The sequence below is a fragment of the Motacilla alba genome, chromosome 24 (assembly GCF_015832195.1).
Source record: "Motacilla alba alba isolate MOTALB_02 chromosome 24, Motacilla_alba_V1.0_pri, whole genome shotgun sequence".
Taxonomy (NCBI): Eukaryota; Metazoa; Chordata; class Aves; order Passeriformes; family Motacillidae; genus Motacilla; species Motacilla alba.
Genome location: NC_052039.1, coordinates 6,254,813 through 6,272,395, shown reverse-complemented (window position 1 = coordinate 6,272,395; position 17,583 = coordinate 6,254,813). Strand labels below are relative to the sequence as shown.

Sequence of the window (17,583 nt, the reverse complement as noted above, 5' to 3'; positions counted from 1 at the left end):
ACCCCGGGGCTGTGGCAGGGTGCCCCACGCCTCCTCAGAGGTAGCTCAGACTTGCTGTCCCCAGCTTACAGGTGGGGACACTGAAGCGCAGATTGGCCTGAGGGTCCCACAGACCCTCGGGGACAAGATCAGGATCCTGACTCCCACTTGGGGTCCTGCCTGGGGCCAGCTGCCAGTACCTGTCCCCTGTCCCGGGCACATGGCCCTGCTGCAGTGGGTGCCCCTGGGCCCAGCCTGGGGTGACCAGCCCGCTGTGCACCAGCATCTCCAGAGAAAGTAGCACCCAGCCTTTCCTGGCCACCTTGGCCACCAAATCCTCACCTGCCACCCACTCCAGTGCCTCTGCCAGGGCACAAGCCCCCACAGCAAGCCATGGCTCAGCTGAGAATCCCAATTCACTGTGGGGACAGGGGAGCTGCCTGTCCTGCAGCTTCACTGTCAGACACCCACAAATTGGAGAAATAGGGGACAAATCACGTTTTAAAGGAAATTGTCAACCTCAGATGTAGCTCGCTCACTTTGTGTCTCACATCCTGTGAGTCCACTCACCCCTCATCCCAGAGCACTTCACCGTCACAGCCAAGGAGACCTCACACCCACCCCGTGAGGTAGAGCAGTATTTTTGTCCCCATTTTACAGATGGGGAAACTGAGGCATGCAGAGGCAGAGCAACTTGCCCAGGGTTGCCCAGCAGGCCGGTGGCACAGCCCCGGCCCCGCTCCCCTCACCTGGGCTTGGCTGTGCTCCCTCCCTGCCACGGCGAAAGGGAAATGCAATTGGCTGCTTTCCCCCAGAACCTCACTCAGAAACATCCACGGAACGAGCTCAGCCTCGGCACCAGCATCAAAAGCATCGCTGCTCCGAGTGCCGAGCTCCAGAGAGAGGGGAGGGAGCAGCACCAAGCCAGGGAGCCTCCCGGGATGGCTGCCTGGGGAGAAGCCCCCCTGCCCCCAGGGACGGCCCTGGGACACGGCCACCTCCCCAGCCCTGCTGTGGGAGGCACTGAGGCACAGCCAGGGGCCTGTGGCCAATTTGGTTCTCCAGTGTGCTTATCACAGCCCTGCTTCCTCCCGGCCTCCTGCGCCTCGCCACCTGCACGGCCAGCTCTGAGCATCCTTGCCCCGCTCCAGAAACCTTCTGGATGCAGCAGCAGCTCCCAGCCACCTCGGCTCAGCACCGCCAGCACCCAGCGGACCCCCGGTGCCCAGCACCCGGCCCCAGGCACGGCACCCACCCGGCCCCTGCCCCCGCCCTGCCCGGCACCCTCTTGCCTGTGCTCAGAGCGGAGCCGGCGGCTCCCTCGGCCCCAGCAGCCTCCCAGTCCGAGTCCGCGAGAAGCTCCCAGTCCCCCCGGCAGCCGCAGCCTTGTCGGAGAAGCAGTGCAGGTTGCAGGCACGTGTGTAATAGAAACATGTCTCAAGCGCTGGCAGTTCGGAAAGAAAACTAAAGGGGAAGGCTCGTCCCGTGCCCGGGCTCCCGCGGCGGGGTGAGGCGGGCGCGGGGCGCCGCTGCTTCGTTCATGCCTTCGGTGGTGCTTTTTGTTCCGCCTTGGAGCCGGCCAGGCCGTTCTCGGTGTTGTCGTTCCCTGACGAGCTCACCAGACACTCCTTCCTGCACGGGGAGAGCGCACGGGCAGCTGAGAGCCCCCCAGCCCGGCCCCGCTCACCCCGAGCCCCGGCTGCGCCCCCGCACTCACTTCCCGTCCTGTGTCTTCTTGATGATGAACAGCACCATCCTCTTGATGAGCATGAAGAGGATGAGGAGGCCGATGAGCCCCCCCACCACGCCCACGATGATGAGTGTCACGGTGTTGTCCGTCTTCACCACTGCGGGAGAGAAGGTGCTGAGGGCGCTCGGGGAGCTCCCAGCTGCACATCCCACCCCCAAAGCCACAACCTCCTCCCCTCCCGAGGCTTCCAGGGATGACAGCCAGCTCCGTGCATCACCACAACAGCGAACCACGGAGCCTGTCGCCGTGTGAGGGCATTGCCAGCAGCCCAGGGCCACCCCAGTGCCCTGGCCAGCACTCACTCTGATGGACCACGGTGAGGAAGATGGTGGCGTTGTGCTGGGCGTTCTTCTCCTTGGGGTTCTTGACGTGGCAGGTGTACTTGCCAGCGTCGCTGAACTCCACGCTGCTCAGCACGATGGAGATGTTGTTGTCCTTCTTGGTGGTGGAGCCCACGAACTCCACCCGCGGGTTGCGCCACACGAGGACGGGCTCCGAGGCCTTGTTCTTTATCTTGCCGTGGTAAATCTGCAGGGGCAGGGGGCAGGATCAGCTGTGTGAGGGAAAGGCTCGCGCTCTCCTGGTGGTGCCCAGGCTCAGCTCTGCCCACACAGACACCCCCAGCAAATGTCCCATTGCACCCGTTAAAGAGGGAATGGCTGTGAGAGGAACCTGGTGCACATCCTGGTGGGGAGCAGCAGATCCAACCTGCCCTGAAGGGATGGAGCAGACCATGCAAAAAAATGGGAGATCCCCAGAGAAAGTGAGATCCTTTGCTGGCCAGAGCTGCTCCAAACCAGCCCTCCTGCTGAGGAACTGAGGAGCCAAATATTCCCAGCAGGAAGCAAATCTGCACAGAACCTTTTGTATTTCAAAGCAAGCGAAGGAGGAGGAAATGAACCATATTTTGCCCTAAGTGCAGATCTGCACCTGAACAGCCAATTGATGAAAACAAATGAGCCTGTGGGCAGCAGCGAATCCAGAGCAGCTTTGTGCCAAAAGCACGATGCTCTGGGGTATTCGAGTCACCCCTTGGCACAGCCTTGTCCCCCCCAGAGCTGGTGACACAGAGAGAAGGACATCCTGCACGAGCAGAAAGGGAACTGCGAGAACCGCGGCGCCGAGCTGCGCTGGGGAAGCACGACAGGACCTGCCGGGAAAGCAGAGGCAGAGCCCAGAGAGCCACCCACCAGCTCTGTCGTGTTGAAATACCATTTGAAGACCAGGTCCGTGAAGCCTATGCAGGTGGTGAAGCTGCAGGGCAGCAGGACGTTGGAGTTATTCAGAGCCGTCACCGTGTTGGTCTTCCCCACCGACACCTCCAAGGCGAAGGCGATGGCCAGGATGTGCAAAGCTGGCAGGAGAGGGGAGCAGAGGGTGAGGCCGAGGCTTTGTCACCCCTCGTCCCCTTTGGCACACCAGGCTGCCATGGCAGGAGCACAGGCGCCTGTCCCCAGCCCTAGAACAGCTTGGTGACAGAGGGGACCTGCAGGGACCGGGGCTGGGTGACCCGCAGAGAGAGCGTGGGCTCAAAGGGAACCAGAATATCCCCGCGAAGAAAGCGTGCAAATGAGAGCCCTGATTTGCATGTTATCCACAGGCCTCCAGCTGGACCTTCAAGGGGGAGAAAAAAGCCAAGGCGAAGCAGAGCTCTGTTCTTCAGGCGGGAGCTGGAGCAGTAATTAGCGTGGCTGTCCTGGCCGCCTGCCACCCGCTCGCCCTCCCGCTGCCCTGCCCTGCCCTGCCCTGCCCTCGGGAGCAGCCCCCTCACGGCCAGCAGCGAGAGCCCGGCTCCCTCCGGAGCTGCCAGATGACCTTCAAACTGCAGGATGCAGCTCTGCCGCTCCTCGGCTCCCCCCGAGCAGGGAGAGAGGAGCAGGGAGGGAGGAGCAGGTAGGAGCCCGGCTGCAGCTGAGCGCTCCTGGGTGCGGGGACTGGCATTGCACTGGGCTGGGCCACCACTGTCCCCACAGATCCCATCTGGGAGCACAGGGATGCTCTGGTCCTGGCCAGAGGAGCAGCCCCGCTCCCCATCCCCATCCCGGCGCTGCCCCGTTCTGTTTGTGTGGCGTGGCTAAGGTGACACGGCCCAGCAAAGCACTGTCCTCCCCTTTCCCAGACCTCAGCCACCCCTGCAGAGATTTCCCTGGGCACAAAATCCAGGGGACACGGCTTTTCCCACGGCTGCAAGGCAATCCCCAGCTGCCCCAACACCTCAGCTCGGACACGCTGCCCCCCGTCAGGGATTCGCCTCTCTCTGCAGCCGCCTCAGCTGCTGATTTATTCTCCCACACAAGCCGGTGCTAACAACTCCCCAGGCACGTCGCAGCCGGAGCCAAGCCCGAGAGCCCTGCATCCTGGGCTCCGGGCCCTGCTGCAGTGCTGCATTGCAAGCACTGCAGGCGAGGAGTTATTTAACTTTACACAGAGGCACTCCTCATTCTGCTGAGAGGCCGGAGCTAAAGGCAGGGAGTGGTTCCCGGCAGATGGAATCTCCTGCAGCTCTCAGGCTCCCAGAGCAGCCCTGGGGGTGCTGCAGAGGGGACTTCGCAGGCAGGAGAGTCCCAGGGGACGGGAGCTGTCCCCCTGGAGCCGGAGTCGGCAGAGGGATGCCCGGCTCTGCAGGTACGTCTGAGCCTGCAGCGTGCTGCAAGCGGACGCTCGCAGGAAAGATGATTCCTTGCAGCTTGTGACACTTTAAAACCTGTCTGCCACCCTTCCAATGTAATCTGAATTGAATGTGTGGGGTGAATCGAGGCTGACCTTGTTCCTGCCATCCTGTGCTCTCAGGAAGGCAAAACTGATATGTTACCACTAAATAAAGCACCGAGGAAAACACGCTGGGGGAGCGCTGGCTGACCCTGCCACACATCAGCTCTCGGCTCTGCTTTTCCAAACCCTCCCCAAGCTGCTGCACTTTGCACCGCCAGACCCCCAACCCTCAGGACCACTCCTCTGGGGGCTTCAGGCTCCCTCCCATGCCTGCAGGCACCAGCGTTCCCCAGGGAAGCAGGGAGCAGCCACCCTGCTGCCACCAGAGCCTCGGCTGCCTGCGCTTTGCTCCTGCAGAGGGAGAGCCCCCCACGGCGAGGGGGCTCCGCGCTCACCCCGGACTGCCATCTGTGGGAAAGCTGCTCGAGAAAAACTTTCACTGCCCATAAAAGCCAGCGTGACATCCTGGCGCAGGCAGCAAGCCATGCCTGGCAGGCTGGCCGGGCTGCTCTCCAGCGGGCTTCAAAGAGAGGAGCTCTTTAAAACAGGCGCGGGGTGCTCCGGGACAGGACACACGGCCCTCACCTGCCCATGGAGGGGCTGTGCCCTGGCTCCGTGCTGCACTCCCTGCGGAGCGCAGCATCCCCGAAACCCACAGACACAGAGACCCGCCCTGCGCTCCCCTGCCCACTGCCCTGCCCGGCTCCCGGCCCACCTGAGCGACTCGTGGGACCAGGTTCCCTCCTCCACGCCCTGCACCCCAGATCCCTGAGCGGTCTCAAGCATCTCTGAGTCTCTCCTGCCACCCCACTGCCAGCTCAGGTGCTGGCACCCAAATCTCGCAGGGGGTCAGGTACTTACGTGCTTTTTTGTGTCTCCAGCATCCTTTAACTTAAGAACTTTGCCCTCTAAAACGCCTCCCACGGGAGTGCCCCAGCAGCAAGCGCTGCCCAGCCAGCCCTCGCTTCCAGGCTGACGCGAGGATGACCCACGGGAGCAGGAGCGCAGCGGGGGCGTGAGGCTGATGCGGGTGGCTGGAGCCTGCCCCAGGTGTGCAGCGGGGAGGGAACGGCTGCCAGCCCCTCCCTGCACCCTGTGGCGGGGGATCTCGGCCATCCCTGGCCACAGGGCCGGGCATCATGCTCCAAGCAGCGGCCCTGCAGCGCGGGTCGGTCCCCGCGCCGGGGACAAGCACATGCGGACGGTCGTTGTGCGGAACGAACTGTAGGACAATGACCTGTCGGCGGGCGTGCTGGCGCTGAAGCAGTGCACGGCCTCCCCGCGGCCATCCCCCGGTGCCGGGCAGGCAGGCAGCGCGGTCCCCGCCGGGCAGCGCAGGAGCGGGGCAAAGCGGGGCAAAGCCGCAGTGCTCGCAGGAGAAGCTGGCCGCGGGAGCGCCGGTGCGGGCAGGGCAGGGGCTGGAGCCGGGACTTCGGAGCTGGGGCTCGGCTGCGAAGTCACCTTGGCCAAGTGACTTATCCCCGGCGCTCCGGACCGTCCGTCTGCAGAGCGGAGAGCGGCGTTAGCGCCCGCGGGCGGCATCCCGGGCGCGGCGGGAGGGGCGCGGGGGACGGGTGCGGAGCGGGGACCCCCGCCTCGGGCTGCCGCGGGTCCCCGGGGCAGGGTCCCCGCCGGGGAGCCGGGGCGGGGGGACACGGGACGCGGGCGGTACCCGGGGGGGTCCCCGCAGCCCTCGGCGCCCCTTACCCAGGAGCGCGGCCAGCAGGCGCGGCGCGGCGCGGCGGCGAGCGGCGGGCGAGCCCGGGGCCATGGCTGCAGCGCGGGGCGGCGCGGAGCGGAGCGGAGCGGTCCCTGCTGCCCGCAGCGCCCGGCTCTGGCCGCCCCCGCCGAGGGCGAGCGGCGCCGGGCGGGGCCGCGCCGGGCGGGGCCGCGCTGAGCCCTCCTCCGCGCTCCTCCGCGCTCCTCCGCATCCCCCCGCGCTCCTCCGCATCCCCCCGCGCTCCCCCGCGCTCCTCCGCATCCCCCCGCGCTCCTCCGCATCCCCCCGCGCATCCCCCCGAGCACCCGCCCGCCCGGGGGATCGGGGAGCGCTCCCAGGACCGGGACAGGGACGGTCCCCCTGGGCTCGGCACTGATGAAGCCGCGTCCCGAATTGTGGGAGCAGTTTTGGGTCCCTCGAAAGAAGGACACTGAGGTGCTGGAGCGTGTCAAGAGAAGGGGCCGGGTGAAGAGAGGCCGAGGGAGATGGGGGGTTTGAACTGGAGAAAAGGAGGCTCGAGGGGAGCTTCTCGCTCTCGTCAACTCCCTGACAGGAGGGTGGAGCCAGGGGGGGGTCGGGCTTTTCTCCCAGGTAAGAAATGACAGGACAAAAGGAAACGGCCTCAAGCTGTGCCAGGGGAGCCTTAGGTTGGATTTTAGGGAAGATTTCTTCACTGAAAGGGTTGTCCAGCCCTGGCACAGGCTGCCAAGGGCAGTGGTGGAGTCACCAACCCTGGAAGAGTTCAAAAGCCACGTGGCTGTGCCACTTGGGGACGTGGTTTGGTGATGGCCTTGGCAGTGCTTGGGTAATAGTTGGGCTTGATCTTAGAGGGCTTTTCCAACCTCGGTGATTCTGTGGTGGCCTGGAAACACTGGGCTGGTGCTGCCCTGGGCCACCTTGGGCAGAGGCCAAAGTGCCACTACGGCCAGTGGCTTCCAAGGACAACGAAACAGGACGAGGCTGGGGCTCAGCTCACCTTCGAGGCACCTCAGCAGTGTGGCACCAGGTGTCCCTGCCCTCCATCCCAGGGACAGACAGCAGACACAGGTGGGATGCACTCCAGACCCCGGTGGCTGCGGAGGGACCCGCCCGGCGCCAAGGGGAACGCTCAGAACTCATTTTTCTCACCGTGATCTTGTTCCGGGATAATTGGCTGCACAGAAGTTCCCGTCTCAGCCACCTTTTCTCGCATCCATTAGGCCGCGGGGGCCCCTCTAATGGAAGCCCCGGGCGTGGTGCGGGCAGGCAGAGCCTCACCTCCGTGCCCAGGTCCATTAGCCAGCGAGCCCCGCGCCGAGAGCAGCGTTTGCGGGAGGTGACGCGTCCCAAAACAGCCACGGGAAGGGGAGGAGGCGCTGCCGCCCTCCTGGAGCACGAACGGCGCTGAATTTTTCTCTGGGCTGCGGTGACACAGGGCACGCGTCCTGGCAAAGCTCACCCCAGGGACCAGGCATGGCCTCCCCGAGCTGGACTGATTGGTTTTGGGGTGTGAGAGCAGCTCACCTGCAGGGATGCTGCCTGCACGTCTAAGGTGCCACAGCCTGTCACCTTCAGGGCACCTCAGGGCTCCCCATCCCCATCCAGCCCCCTCTGCAGCTCTCCCGGCCTGCAGCACGAAGCAGCAGAGAGGAGGGAAAGCAGGAGCTTTGCAGGGCACGGGGACATCCCAGGGGAGCCTGAGAGGATGCCAGCAGTGCCTGTGGGTTGAGGCGTTAGGGCTGCAGAGCTGGCAAGAGAAGCAGGAAAAATACCGGCGGAGCGGGCAGGGCAGCGCTGGCAGCCGGCGCTGCGGGAGCGGCGTGCGCGGCTCTGCTGATGCAGCAGAAGGGGCCTTGGCGGCGGAGGGGAGGGATTCGGGGAGGGGAGGGAGCCAGGGAGGGGAGGGAGCCAGGGAGGGGATGGATTCGGGGAGGGGATTGATTCAGGGAGGTGATGGATTCAAGGAGGGGATGCACTCAGCCAGGGGATGGATTCAGGGAGCTAATGGATACAGCGAGAGGATGGATTCAGGGAAGGGTTGGATTCAGGGAGAGGATTGATTTAAGGAGGGGATGCACTCAGGGAGGGGATGGATTGAGGGAGGGGATGGATTCAGGGAGGGGATGCACTCAGCCAGGGGATGGATTCAGGGAAGGGATGGATTCAGGGAGGGGACGCATTCAGAGAGGGGATGCATTCAGAGAGGGGATGGATTGAGGGAGGGGATGGATTCAGGGAAGGGATGGATTCAGGGAGGGGATCCACTCAGCCAGGGGATGCACTCAGGGAGCTAATGGATACAGCGAGAGGATGGATTCAGGGAAGGGTTGGATTCAGGGAGAGGATTGATTTAAGGAGGGGATGCACTCAGGGAGGGGATGGATTGAGGGGAGGGATGGATTCAGAGAGGGGATGCACTCAGAGAGGGGATGCACTCAGAGAGGGGATGGATTGAGGGAGGGGATGGATTCAGGAAAGGGATGGATTCAGGGAGGGGATCCACTCAGCCAGGGGATCCACTCAGCCAGGGGATGGATTCAGGGAGCTGATGGATACAGTGAGGTGATGGACACAGCGAGGTGATGGATACAGCGAGGGGAGCGGAGCTGCAGGTGCTCTGTGGGGACGGGAGGAGGAGCGCAGCGTTTGCTGGAGCATCGCTAATTGTGAGGGGGCAGGCAGAGAGATCCTCGGGGGTGCAGGGACGCCTGTCACCCCTGCAGAGTGCCTGAGGGCTGCCGGGGCCAGAGGCACAGGCGCAGGTGAGTTTGAGGCCAGCATGCAGCACACAGGACCTGCAGCAGCGGGGCCCTGGAAGGGCAGCGCCCCAAGCCTGGCGCAGGGGAAGGTGTGGAGGAGCCCCTCCCGGCGTGCTCGGGTGCCTGCCAAGTTTGCTTGCGTTTGGGATGCAAGTTGGGATGCATTTGGCTAAAGTGCCACTGAGAGCCTCGCCAGCAGAGCCCAAAATCCTTCTGGAGGCGGGAAGGTTGGGAAACCTGGCTGCAAGGGCTGGCCAGGGAACACGACGGAGCTCCTGCGGGCACTGGCACAACAGGGCTCACCGGGCAGGAGGGCGCCCAGCTAATTCCGTGCTGGCACGGCCCTGCAGCCACGTCTCCCTGCTGAGCAGGGTGGCAGCCTGGCATCCCCCTGCCCGCTCCCCCGCACGCCCAGGGCTGGCAGCGGGACGCTGGCTGTCACCAGCGCCTGATGGAGCTGTCACACTCGGCAGCTCCAGCCGCTCTCCTCGGCCGACTGATGCCGTGAGACAGCTGCCACTGCCGCGGGCCGGGCAGGGCTCTGCTGTCCCCAGCCCGGCCGGTGTCCCGGAAGGGCGCTGGCAGCAGCTGGCCCCGGCATTTCGGCAGGACGCAGGTGGCCGCCGGGGCAGCCGGGGCTCCTGCGGCTCAGCGGAAACTTGTTCTGCTGAGCCCAGCACCCGGCCGCTGCGTCTGCTTCCAGGGGAGGCGAGCGCCCTGTGCTCGGACACTGTCACCTCCCGGGGGACAGGAAGGAGGGCTCAGGGTGCCGCCAGCTGGCTCACAGCCCGCCGGGGACACAGCGGCTGCCTGTGTGCCCTCAGTCCCTCTCACCTTGCTCTGGCGGAGCTGGGAGGGTTAAAATGCCAGGCTGCTGCTCTCCGAGGAGGGCTCCTGCCTCCCTCCACGTGGCCACCGAGCAGGTAGGGCTGAGCAGAGCGGCTGGGCTGCAGCTCCAGCGCAGCAGGCACAGCGCTGGCCCCGGCTATCCTGGAGCATCCTGCCAGGGGCTGCCCCCCGAGGACAGCCCCAGCTCCTCCCAAAGCCGCCCGAGCCAGACGATGCTGTGCTCCCGGAGCAGGCAGAGCCCTCCTGCCGATGGAGGGGGAGGAGGAGGTGGCAACGCTGGAACAGAGCTTCCCAGCAGCACCTTATATTTACTGCAAGGTCCTCTGGCTGTGACCTTTAGAAGACAAGGTGGCCCGGCATCCCGGCAGCTGGCAGTGGGCAGCAGGCACCGCAGGGATCAGGCTCTGCAGGACTGTCCTGGCTGGGACGGACTGGCGGGGCTGGAAGCCGAGCGGGAGCTCTCGGGAACACACTGCGGGTGAGTACCTGGCTGCTTTTGTCATTCCAGCTCTCGGCTGCCTGCAGCTCTGCCTCGGAGCGGTGCTTTCCCCTCTCCCTGCGCTGCCGCTGCCTGCTCGCCCCTGCCCGCGGGGCTGCCTGCCCTCCGGAGCGCCCAGGTTCCTCACCCCCTTCCTTCCTCCGGCCCTTTAAACACGCCCGGGAAGAGCGGCCCTGTCCCCCGGCAGCCACCGCAGAGCATCTGCAAGGATCGCTGAGGCAACCCTGCTGCATCCCAGGAGAAAGTTTGATCCCGACCCGGCACGGCCCGGGGCCACCCCCACCGGAGCCTCCCTGTTCTGTCCCCCCAGAGCTGCCCTTCACACCCCTCGCTGCTCCAGACCTCCCTTTCCAGGGCTGTTCCCTTTGCAGGTGCCCCTCTTTACCTCCCAGCCCCTTGGAGCAGGGCAGCGTCGCAGGGACTGTGGCTCTGGGCTCTCCCGGAGACACCCCAGCAGTCTCTGTGACTGCACAGGAGCAGCCAGAGGTCCCTGCCACCTCCCGCCCCCCCTCTTGCTCTTTAACACCTGTAACCGACCCGGCCCCAGGACATTTTAGTGTTCTGTAGCAAGGAATGTCCGTGGTTCTGGAGAATCTGTGAGGCCCCAGTGCTGGGGGGCTCTGTCCCTGCCCTCAGCTCCCCGCAGTGAGGAGAACTCACCCTTGCTGTGTCCCACGGGGTCTCCTCTCTGATCCCACTGCTCTCCTCAAGTTTTTTTGCCACTAACATTCTAACGAGCATCCTAAAAGTGCCGAGGGGTCCCCCACCCCCTTTGCCCGTGGCTGCATTGACCCCTGAAGCTGGCTGGGGACAGCCCCACGTCCTCCTCCGGGGAGCTGCTCCTCCCCTGCACGGCAAAGTTGTTCCCTGGGATCGATTTGCTGCACTCCAGAGCTGCAGGACTGTGTCAGCAGGACGGTGGAGGTGATTTGGGTGCCCTTCCTCGGGGAGGGAGAGGTGCCACGGGAAGCTGGAAGATTTCCGCAGCGCTGACCCCGCGCTGAGGTGCCCCAGGGCAGGGACAGGGACACTGGGAGAGCTCATCCCCCTGGCACCGCTGCTGGGAATGGTGGGGGCTGAGCAAGGTGCGGGGCTGGGGAGGGGGCAAGGCAGGGCTGGAAGGTGGATGGAGGTGGTGGCAGCGCCCTGGGGCAGCGTGTGGCCAGACCCTGCCTGTGTGAGGAGCTTGGCAGCCCGGAGCGAAGGGCAGCAGGGAGAGGCAGGCTGGAGGGCGGCTCTCGGAGCTTCCCTCGTGTCTCCACGGTGGCTGAGCTGATGGATGTGCCCATTAACTGCGCCCCAGTTGTGTCGTGCTGCTCCGGAGCATCCCCACGGCGCTGCTGGACCGGGAGAACAATCAGTTACGGGTGTCCATCACCCAGTGCGTGCCCTGGGCTCTGCTGGAGCCTGCTGAGCCTTACCTGCCAGGAGCAGCCATCAATCCCAGCTCTGAGGAGCACGGGGCACAGGTCCTGGAGGCCCCACAGCGGGTGTGGAGCACCCCTGGAATCTCCCCGCGGCAAGGCTGGGGCAGCACTGCCCACGCTCCCACCCCCAGCACTGCCCTGGCTCTGTGCCATCCTGGGGACAGAGCTGTGGACACGCAGGGTGCCCTGGGCTCCCTCAGCACCCAGAGCGCCTCAGCAGGACCGAGCTCCACTCCGGAGCGCCTCATCCCCCCGGGCAGAGCAGGTGAGGGGCCCGTCCTGCCCCTCCAGGCTGCGGCACAAAAGCATCGAGGGCAAAGTCGGTGTTTTGTTGTTCTTTTGTTTGTTCGACTGTACAAAGAGCGATAAAAACATCCCACACTCGCTCGGCGGGGGAAGCCCGGGGGAAGGCGCACGGCCGAGGCCGCAGCACGAGGCAGAGCAGCCCCTGGTGTGGGTACAGATCTGTATTTGTCAGCTCGGCCAGAGCAGCCCCTCCTGCGTGAACAGATCCGCGTTTGTCAGCTCGGCTGGGCGCAGCTATGTACAGACGGGTGCATTGGCAAGCTGCGATCCGAGGACAGCAGTGCACGAGAAGAAATGAAAGGCAGATGCGAGATTGCTCGTGGGCAGCGCTCAGAGGCCTCCGTGCCCCCGAGGTGCCGGCTCAGCCCCGCCAGGGGCCGGGGACAGCCCGGCTGTGGCAGGAAGCGGTGCGGGAGCCACCGCTGGCACTGTGCGGGGTGGGGACAGCCCGGCCCTCCCGGGCAGCGGGGCCCGGGGAAGGGAGGCGGGCAGGCGTGGGACGCGGCACATTCCTGCTGCGGATGGGAGGGAGCAGCGTGGAGCCCAGCGGGGTCGAGCGGGATGGACGGGGCACTTGGGGCCGGGGCGGAAAGCGATGGGGCAGAGCGGAGGGGGCACAGCTGTCCCCCATCCCTGGGGCCTGATGGCGTTGCCGGGATGGCTCCTACACAGGGACGTGGCAAAGGCGTCCCTTCTCTGTGCGGGGACGCTGCAAAGGTGTCCCTTCTCCCCTGGCGGTGCTGCTCGGGGGTGACAGGACCTCCATCACCTGCCCCCGGGCAGCGTCCCCTGTGGCTTCGGGCATTGTCCTCCTCCTGGCAGCCACGGGAGGAGAAAAGCTCAGGCCCGGGGCCACAGGGGACACTGCCCTGGGTCATTCCCTGCCTGAACCCCCGGTGCTGCAGCCAGCACAGCTCAGCTGCCAGGTGAGGCCGGTGGCACACGGGGCTGGGCACGCTGGCAGTGCATTGCCATGGCAGTTACAGTGTGCAGTGCTCTGCGGGGAGGCTGGAGGAGCCTCAGCACGGCAGGGCTGCTCCAGGGTGACAGAGCTGTCCCAACTCTGGGCCTGCTGTTGTGCCCAGTCCCTCCCAGCAAGCGCCCTAAAGCTCCTCTCCCTTTCAGCAGCTCCTTGTCCTGAGCAGCCTCACCCCAGCGCTCCCCACACCCCAGTCTGACACATCAGCAGGACAGTCCCACCACAACCACCCTCCCCAAGAAGGAAAGGAGCACAAAAACGTCAGCCCATCACCTTGGGCTGAGATGCTCAGACCCAAAACCAGCCCGAGAGGCAGAAGGGTCCATCCCTCGCACACCAAGGGCTGGTAATGGTTCCAAACACTGCAAAGCTCCGAGACCCTGGCTGGGCTCATGGCCTTGGCCACTGACTCCTGAGCAGCCCGGGACAGTCCCTGAGGAGCACGGGCTTGCGAGGAGGAGACTGGCAGCTATGGGATCCCTCGGGATGGGAACGCCAGTGCCAGCGGCCCTGGCACAGCAGGAGCACCTCGGGATGAGCCCTGACCCCAAGGGCACACTGCTGGCCCCTGCTCACATTTCCTACTGGGACAGAGAGCAGACCACGGGGCACGGGGCTGCCCAGACCCCTCTGTCCCTCCTGGCACCCCCTGCTCCAGTCCCTCCGTGTGTGGGGGCTGCACAGGACCCCCTCACCCGCCCCAGCCTGTCCCCAGCACCTCCTCACTACACTGGCACTCCGAGCAGGGGACAGGCTGGTCCCAGCTCAGCCTCAGGGCCTTCAGCCCCTCTCCCCAGCCCTGCCCGGCACAGCCAGGCTCCAGGGACCTTCTCTCTGCGCCCTGCTCCAGGCTGGGTCGGGTGTTTGCATGGAAGGAGGGATGCTCTGGGGAGACAGAAATCCTTGCTCTGGGAAGCACATCAAGAGGGTCACACTGTACAGGGGACAGGAGGGAGGGGCGGGCAGGGGGCCTTTACTTGGTGCCCTCGTCCGGGTTGCCTTCGCCGTCCGTCTTCCCTTCCTCCTCTGTCTTCTGGTCGTCCGTGTTGAGCCTCTGCTGCTTTTTCCGGCGCACGCACTTCACCACCATCAGCACCAGGATCACCACGGCCAGGAAGCCGCCCACGGAGGCGCCCACGATCACGGCCACCGTCGAGTCGTGCTTCGGGGGCTCTGGGAACACAGGGCACAGGCTCAGGGCACGTGGGGACAGGCAGGGCTGGGCCAGCGAGCCCTGCCCCGCGGGCGCCCCCGGCACGGGGCACCACTGACCTTTGGTGAGCACCTTCAGGCTGATCTTGCCGTGGCCCCGGTGCCGGTCCGGCGGGTTCAGCACGTAGCAGTTGTAGGTGCCCTCGTCCTCCAGCTGCACGTTTTTGAGGGTGAAGGACACGTCGTACTTGGCGGGGTTGCCGGTGAACTCCACGCGGTTCCCAAAACGGTCCAGCTGCTTGTTCATGATCTTGGTGCGGAACTGCAGGAACTGGGCAGCCGTGGGGACAGCAGCTGAGGCAGCGTGTGGCAGCCCACGGGCTCATTTCCCACCAGGCACCCCCTCCCTGCACATGCTGCCCCGTAAAAACCCCCAGCAACACCCTTAGAGCTGGCGCCAGGAGCCCAGCAGATCCCCCGCGACACTCACCAGCTCCTCCGAGCAGTTACTGCACTCCTGGTACGTCCAGTTGAGGGAAAACTGCTTGTTCTCCACCTTGTAGCAGGAGTTGAAGGTGCAGGAGAGCTTCACAGAGGAGCCATTCAAGGCATTGATGATGGCAGGGGCCATGACCTCCATGCCCAGCCTCGGGGGCGCTGCCAATGCAGATGGATTTGGGGGGTGTCACAGGCAGCCACGCTGGCAGCTGAGCCCGTGTCCCCACGCTGCCCTGCCTGCACAGAGCTCTCCCTGGGGCCTGGCATTGCCTTCCAGGCACATCCACACAGCCAGGACCGGAATTTCCCTGCCCAGCAGGAGCAAGGGGAGCAGCCCTGACCCTGGCACCGTCCCTGGGCTGGACAGGCAGAGCATCGTCCCCGCTCTGCCCGGGCTGATGACCCTCCCGGGCCACGCCGGTGCTGAATGCTGCTGCCTGCAGGCCAGCCCCGCTCCCGGCCGTCCCCCGGGGCTGTGCTGCTGCGGGATCGATGGCGCTGAGCGAGGCTGCAGCGTCAGCACGCGGGGCCGGCGCCACAGCCGCACGCAAATTATGGCTGAGCTCATCACATTGCATTCCCGGCAGGACACAGCTCCGGCAGCGAGGGCTGGATCCGCCAGGGCCGGCCCCGGGGCTCCGGGGGAATGCAGATGCTTTCCCCTGCCAGCAGTGCCAAGGATTCTCCAGCTGGGAATGACCAGAGAGAGGTCCAGGTCTCTGCTGGGGGGGACAAGGCCAGTCCCCGATCCCTGGCCCTGCTGAGAAAGGGGGGCAGTACCTGGTGCAGCTCACGGGTAAGGGAGCAGGGATGGGGTGTCTGTGCCCTGCTCCCTCTGCACTCCTTGCTGCCCTCAGCAGCGCCCGAGCACCCAGCGCTGTCCCAGGCTGGGCAGGGGGAGCAGCTCCTGTGCAGCCCAGCTGGCTGCCAGCCCTGAGAAGCACAGGGACACGGGGACAGCGAGCCCTGGGAGGGACCAGAGTGTCCTGGGGGGGCCGTGACACCCTAGGGACACTGCCACCAGGTGCTTTAATGATCACCTCACCTCTCCCCTTGGGCTGCTGCTCTTTGCTCTCAAACCTTCTCGCCGAGGCCAAGCCGGGCGCACGTCAGGGCTGCTCCGCTGGCGCTGCGCTCCGCCTGCAAGCAGGGCAGGAAAGGGGCCAGGCTCTGCAGCCGGGCACGGGAGCCTTGCCCGAGCTGCAGGCACAGCTCTGCTGAGCAGCTCCCGCTGCCAGCTGGGGACCAGCAGCGTCCTGAAGCTCCCGGGGGCAGAGCGGTGCCCTCGGGTATGGCCGAGCCTTGGGGACAGCTCCTGGCTGTGCTGGCAGCCATGGGGGACACCCCACATCCAGCCCCCGAGCAGGGAGGGCTCCCACAGGGCTCGGGGACACAGGGGTGGGCACAGCTGGTATGTGGGGATGGGTCACAGCACCCAAGGCAGGAGGAAGTGTCCCGAGCCAGCGTCACAGCCTTGCTGTTCTGTGGCAGCCACCACCTCTGATGCCTCCAAGAAAACCTTGCAGGGATGGGAGAGAAGAGCCAGGAGCTGGCCTGTCCCAGCAGGAGCGGTTGGAGGGGATCCCTGCATGGAATCATTGTCTGAGAGCCCCTCACGTGGTGCCCTGTGTGCCTGCAGGTGGGTGACCTGGCCCTGCTGGGTGACCTGGCCTTGTCCTGTGTCCTCAGGCCTGCCCAGGGCTCTACAGAGGGATGAGGTGCCACCAGCAGCAAACCTGTCACCACCCCAAGCAGGGACACCACGGCCTGGCAGGACCTAGGAGCATCCAAGTGGGTCCAGACTTTGCCACTGGCCGGGCACTCAGCCCTGGGGGACGACAGAGGTGGGGGAAGAAACCCCTGAGACCCCCGGGACCGTCCAGGCCGTGTCCTGCGGCGCTGCACAGGCTCCCAATGCTCCGTCATGCTGCACCCAGGCTGGGGGACAACCACGGCAGCCTCTAGAGCAGCCCTGGGCAGGTGTTGTACCCTCCTTTGCCAGGCTCTGTCCTCGGGGACCCGTCAGGAGCTCTGGGACAGCGCTCAGAGGAGCGGAGCGTGCCCGGCTGCCAGCGATCGACGCGGCCGCGGGGCTGCTGACACAGCGCTGCTGCTGCTGCTGCTGCTGCGGGGCACACACTGACCCGGCCCCCAGCACGGCCACCGGCCCGGGGACAGCCACAGCCACGGCACCCCCGCCAGCGCCCGCAGGGCAGCCACAAGGCAGCACAGCCCGCCTGGAGCACCCAAAGGACAGCCACAAGGCAGCACCCAAAGGACAGCCACAAGGCAGCACCCAAAGGACAGCCACAAGGCAGCACAGCCTCAAGGCAGCACCCAAAGGACAGCCACAAGGCAGCACAGCCCACCTGGAGCACCCAAAGGACACCCACAAGGCAGCACAGCCACAAGGCAGCACCCAAAGGACAGCCACAAGGCAGCACCCAAAGGACAGCCACAAGGCAGCACAGCCCACCTGGCAGCACAGCCCTGTCCCCACTCCCCTGCCCGGCATGCCAAGGGCTCCGTGCTCCCCAGCAGGGCGTTTTTAGGAGATGCAGTGGCACCGTAGCCCCCACCCAGCCCGAAAGCAGGTCACCCTGGCTGCCGGCTCTCTGCAGGGCGCACGCCAGACCACCTCCGTCCCCGTCCCTGCGGCACGGCGCTGCCCGGGCTGGCACACGGGCGGGGGCTGCTGGCCGGGGACACGGGTGTCTCCCCACCTGGGCACATGCAAGGGGGCTCAAGGCGACACTTACCCAGCGAGAGGAGCAAGGTGAGGCCAGTGAGGAGCAAGGTGGGCTGCGGGAGCCAGGCTTCCGGGCTCATTTTGACGGACTTGTGTGTGTGGAGAGGACGTGGTGTTGGTGTGGGTTGTGCGGGTGGTGGAGGTGCTTTTTCGAACGGCCGGGTTATTTGCAGGTGACATAGAACATTAGAGCCGCTTTCTCCCCACAGCCCAATATGGCTGGAG

General features: G+C 65.5%; 2 protein-coding genes across 4 annotated transcripts; both read right to left on the bottom strand.

Moving 5' to 3' along the window:
• Positions 1 to 748: 748 nt before the first annotated feature.
• On the bottom strand, positions 749 to 6,294 carry SCN4B (sodium voltage-gated channel beta subunit 4). 2 transcript variants are annotated; one of them, XM_038161655.1, is made up of 6 exons: positions 6,149 to 6,278; positions 5,303 to 5,943; positions 2,942 to 3,083; positions 2,032 to 2,257; positions 1,697 to 1,826; positions 749 to 1,611 (listed from the first exon to the last, which is right to left on the bottom strand). In XM_038161655.1, the coding sequence occupies exons 3-6, from the start codon at positions 2,942 to 2,944 to the stop codon at positions 1,518 to 1,520; spliced, it is 453 nt and encodes a 150-aa protein (XP_038017583.1). In that variant the 5' UTR covers positions 2,945 to 3,083; positions 5,303 to 5,943; positions 6,149 to 6,278; the 3' UTR covers positions 749 to 1,517. The 2 variants fall into 2 exon arrangements, with proteins under 2 accessions (XP_038017583.1, XP_038017582.1); XM_038161654.1 differs by lacking the exon at positions 5,303 to 5,943 and having other exon boundaries at positions 2,920 to 3,083; positions 6,149 to 6,294.
• A 5,700-nt stretch (positions 6,295 to 11,994) lies between these two features.
• SCN2B (sodium voltage-gated channel beta subunit 2) lies at positions 11,995 to 17,583 on the bottom strand. Of its 2 annotated transcripts, none has more exons than XM_038161584.1 (4): positions 17,369 to 17,583; positions 14,602 to 14,768; positions 14,232 to 14,442; positions 11,995 to 14,132 (listed from the first exon to the last, which is right to left on the bottom strand). In XM_038161584.1, exons 1-4 carry the CDS (start codon positions 17,436 to 17,438, stop codon positions 13,933 to 13,935), a joined length of 648 nt encoding a protein of 215 aa, XP_038017512.1. In that variant the 5' UTR covers positions 17,439 to 17,583; the 3' UTR covers positions 11,995 to 13,932. The 2 variants fall into 2 exon arrangements, with proteins under 2 accessions (XP_038017512.1, XP_038017513.1); XM_038161585.1 differs by lacking the exon at positions 17,369 to 17,583 and adding an exon at positions 15,655 to 16,300.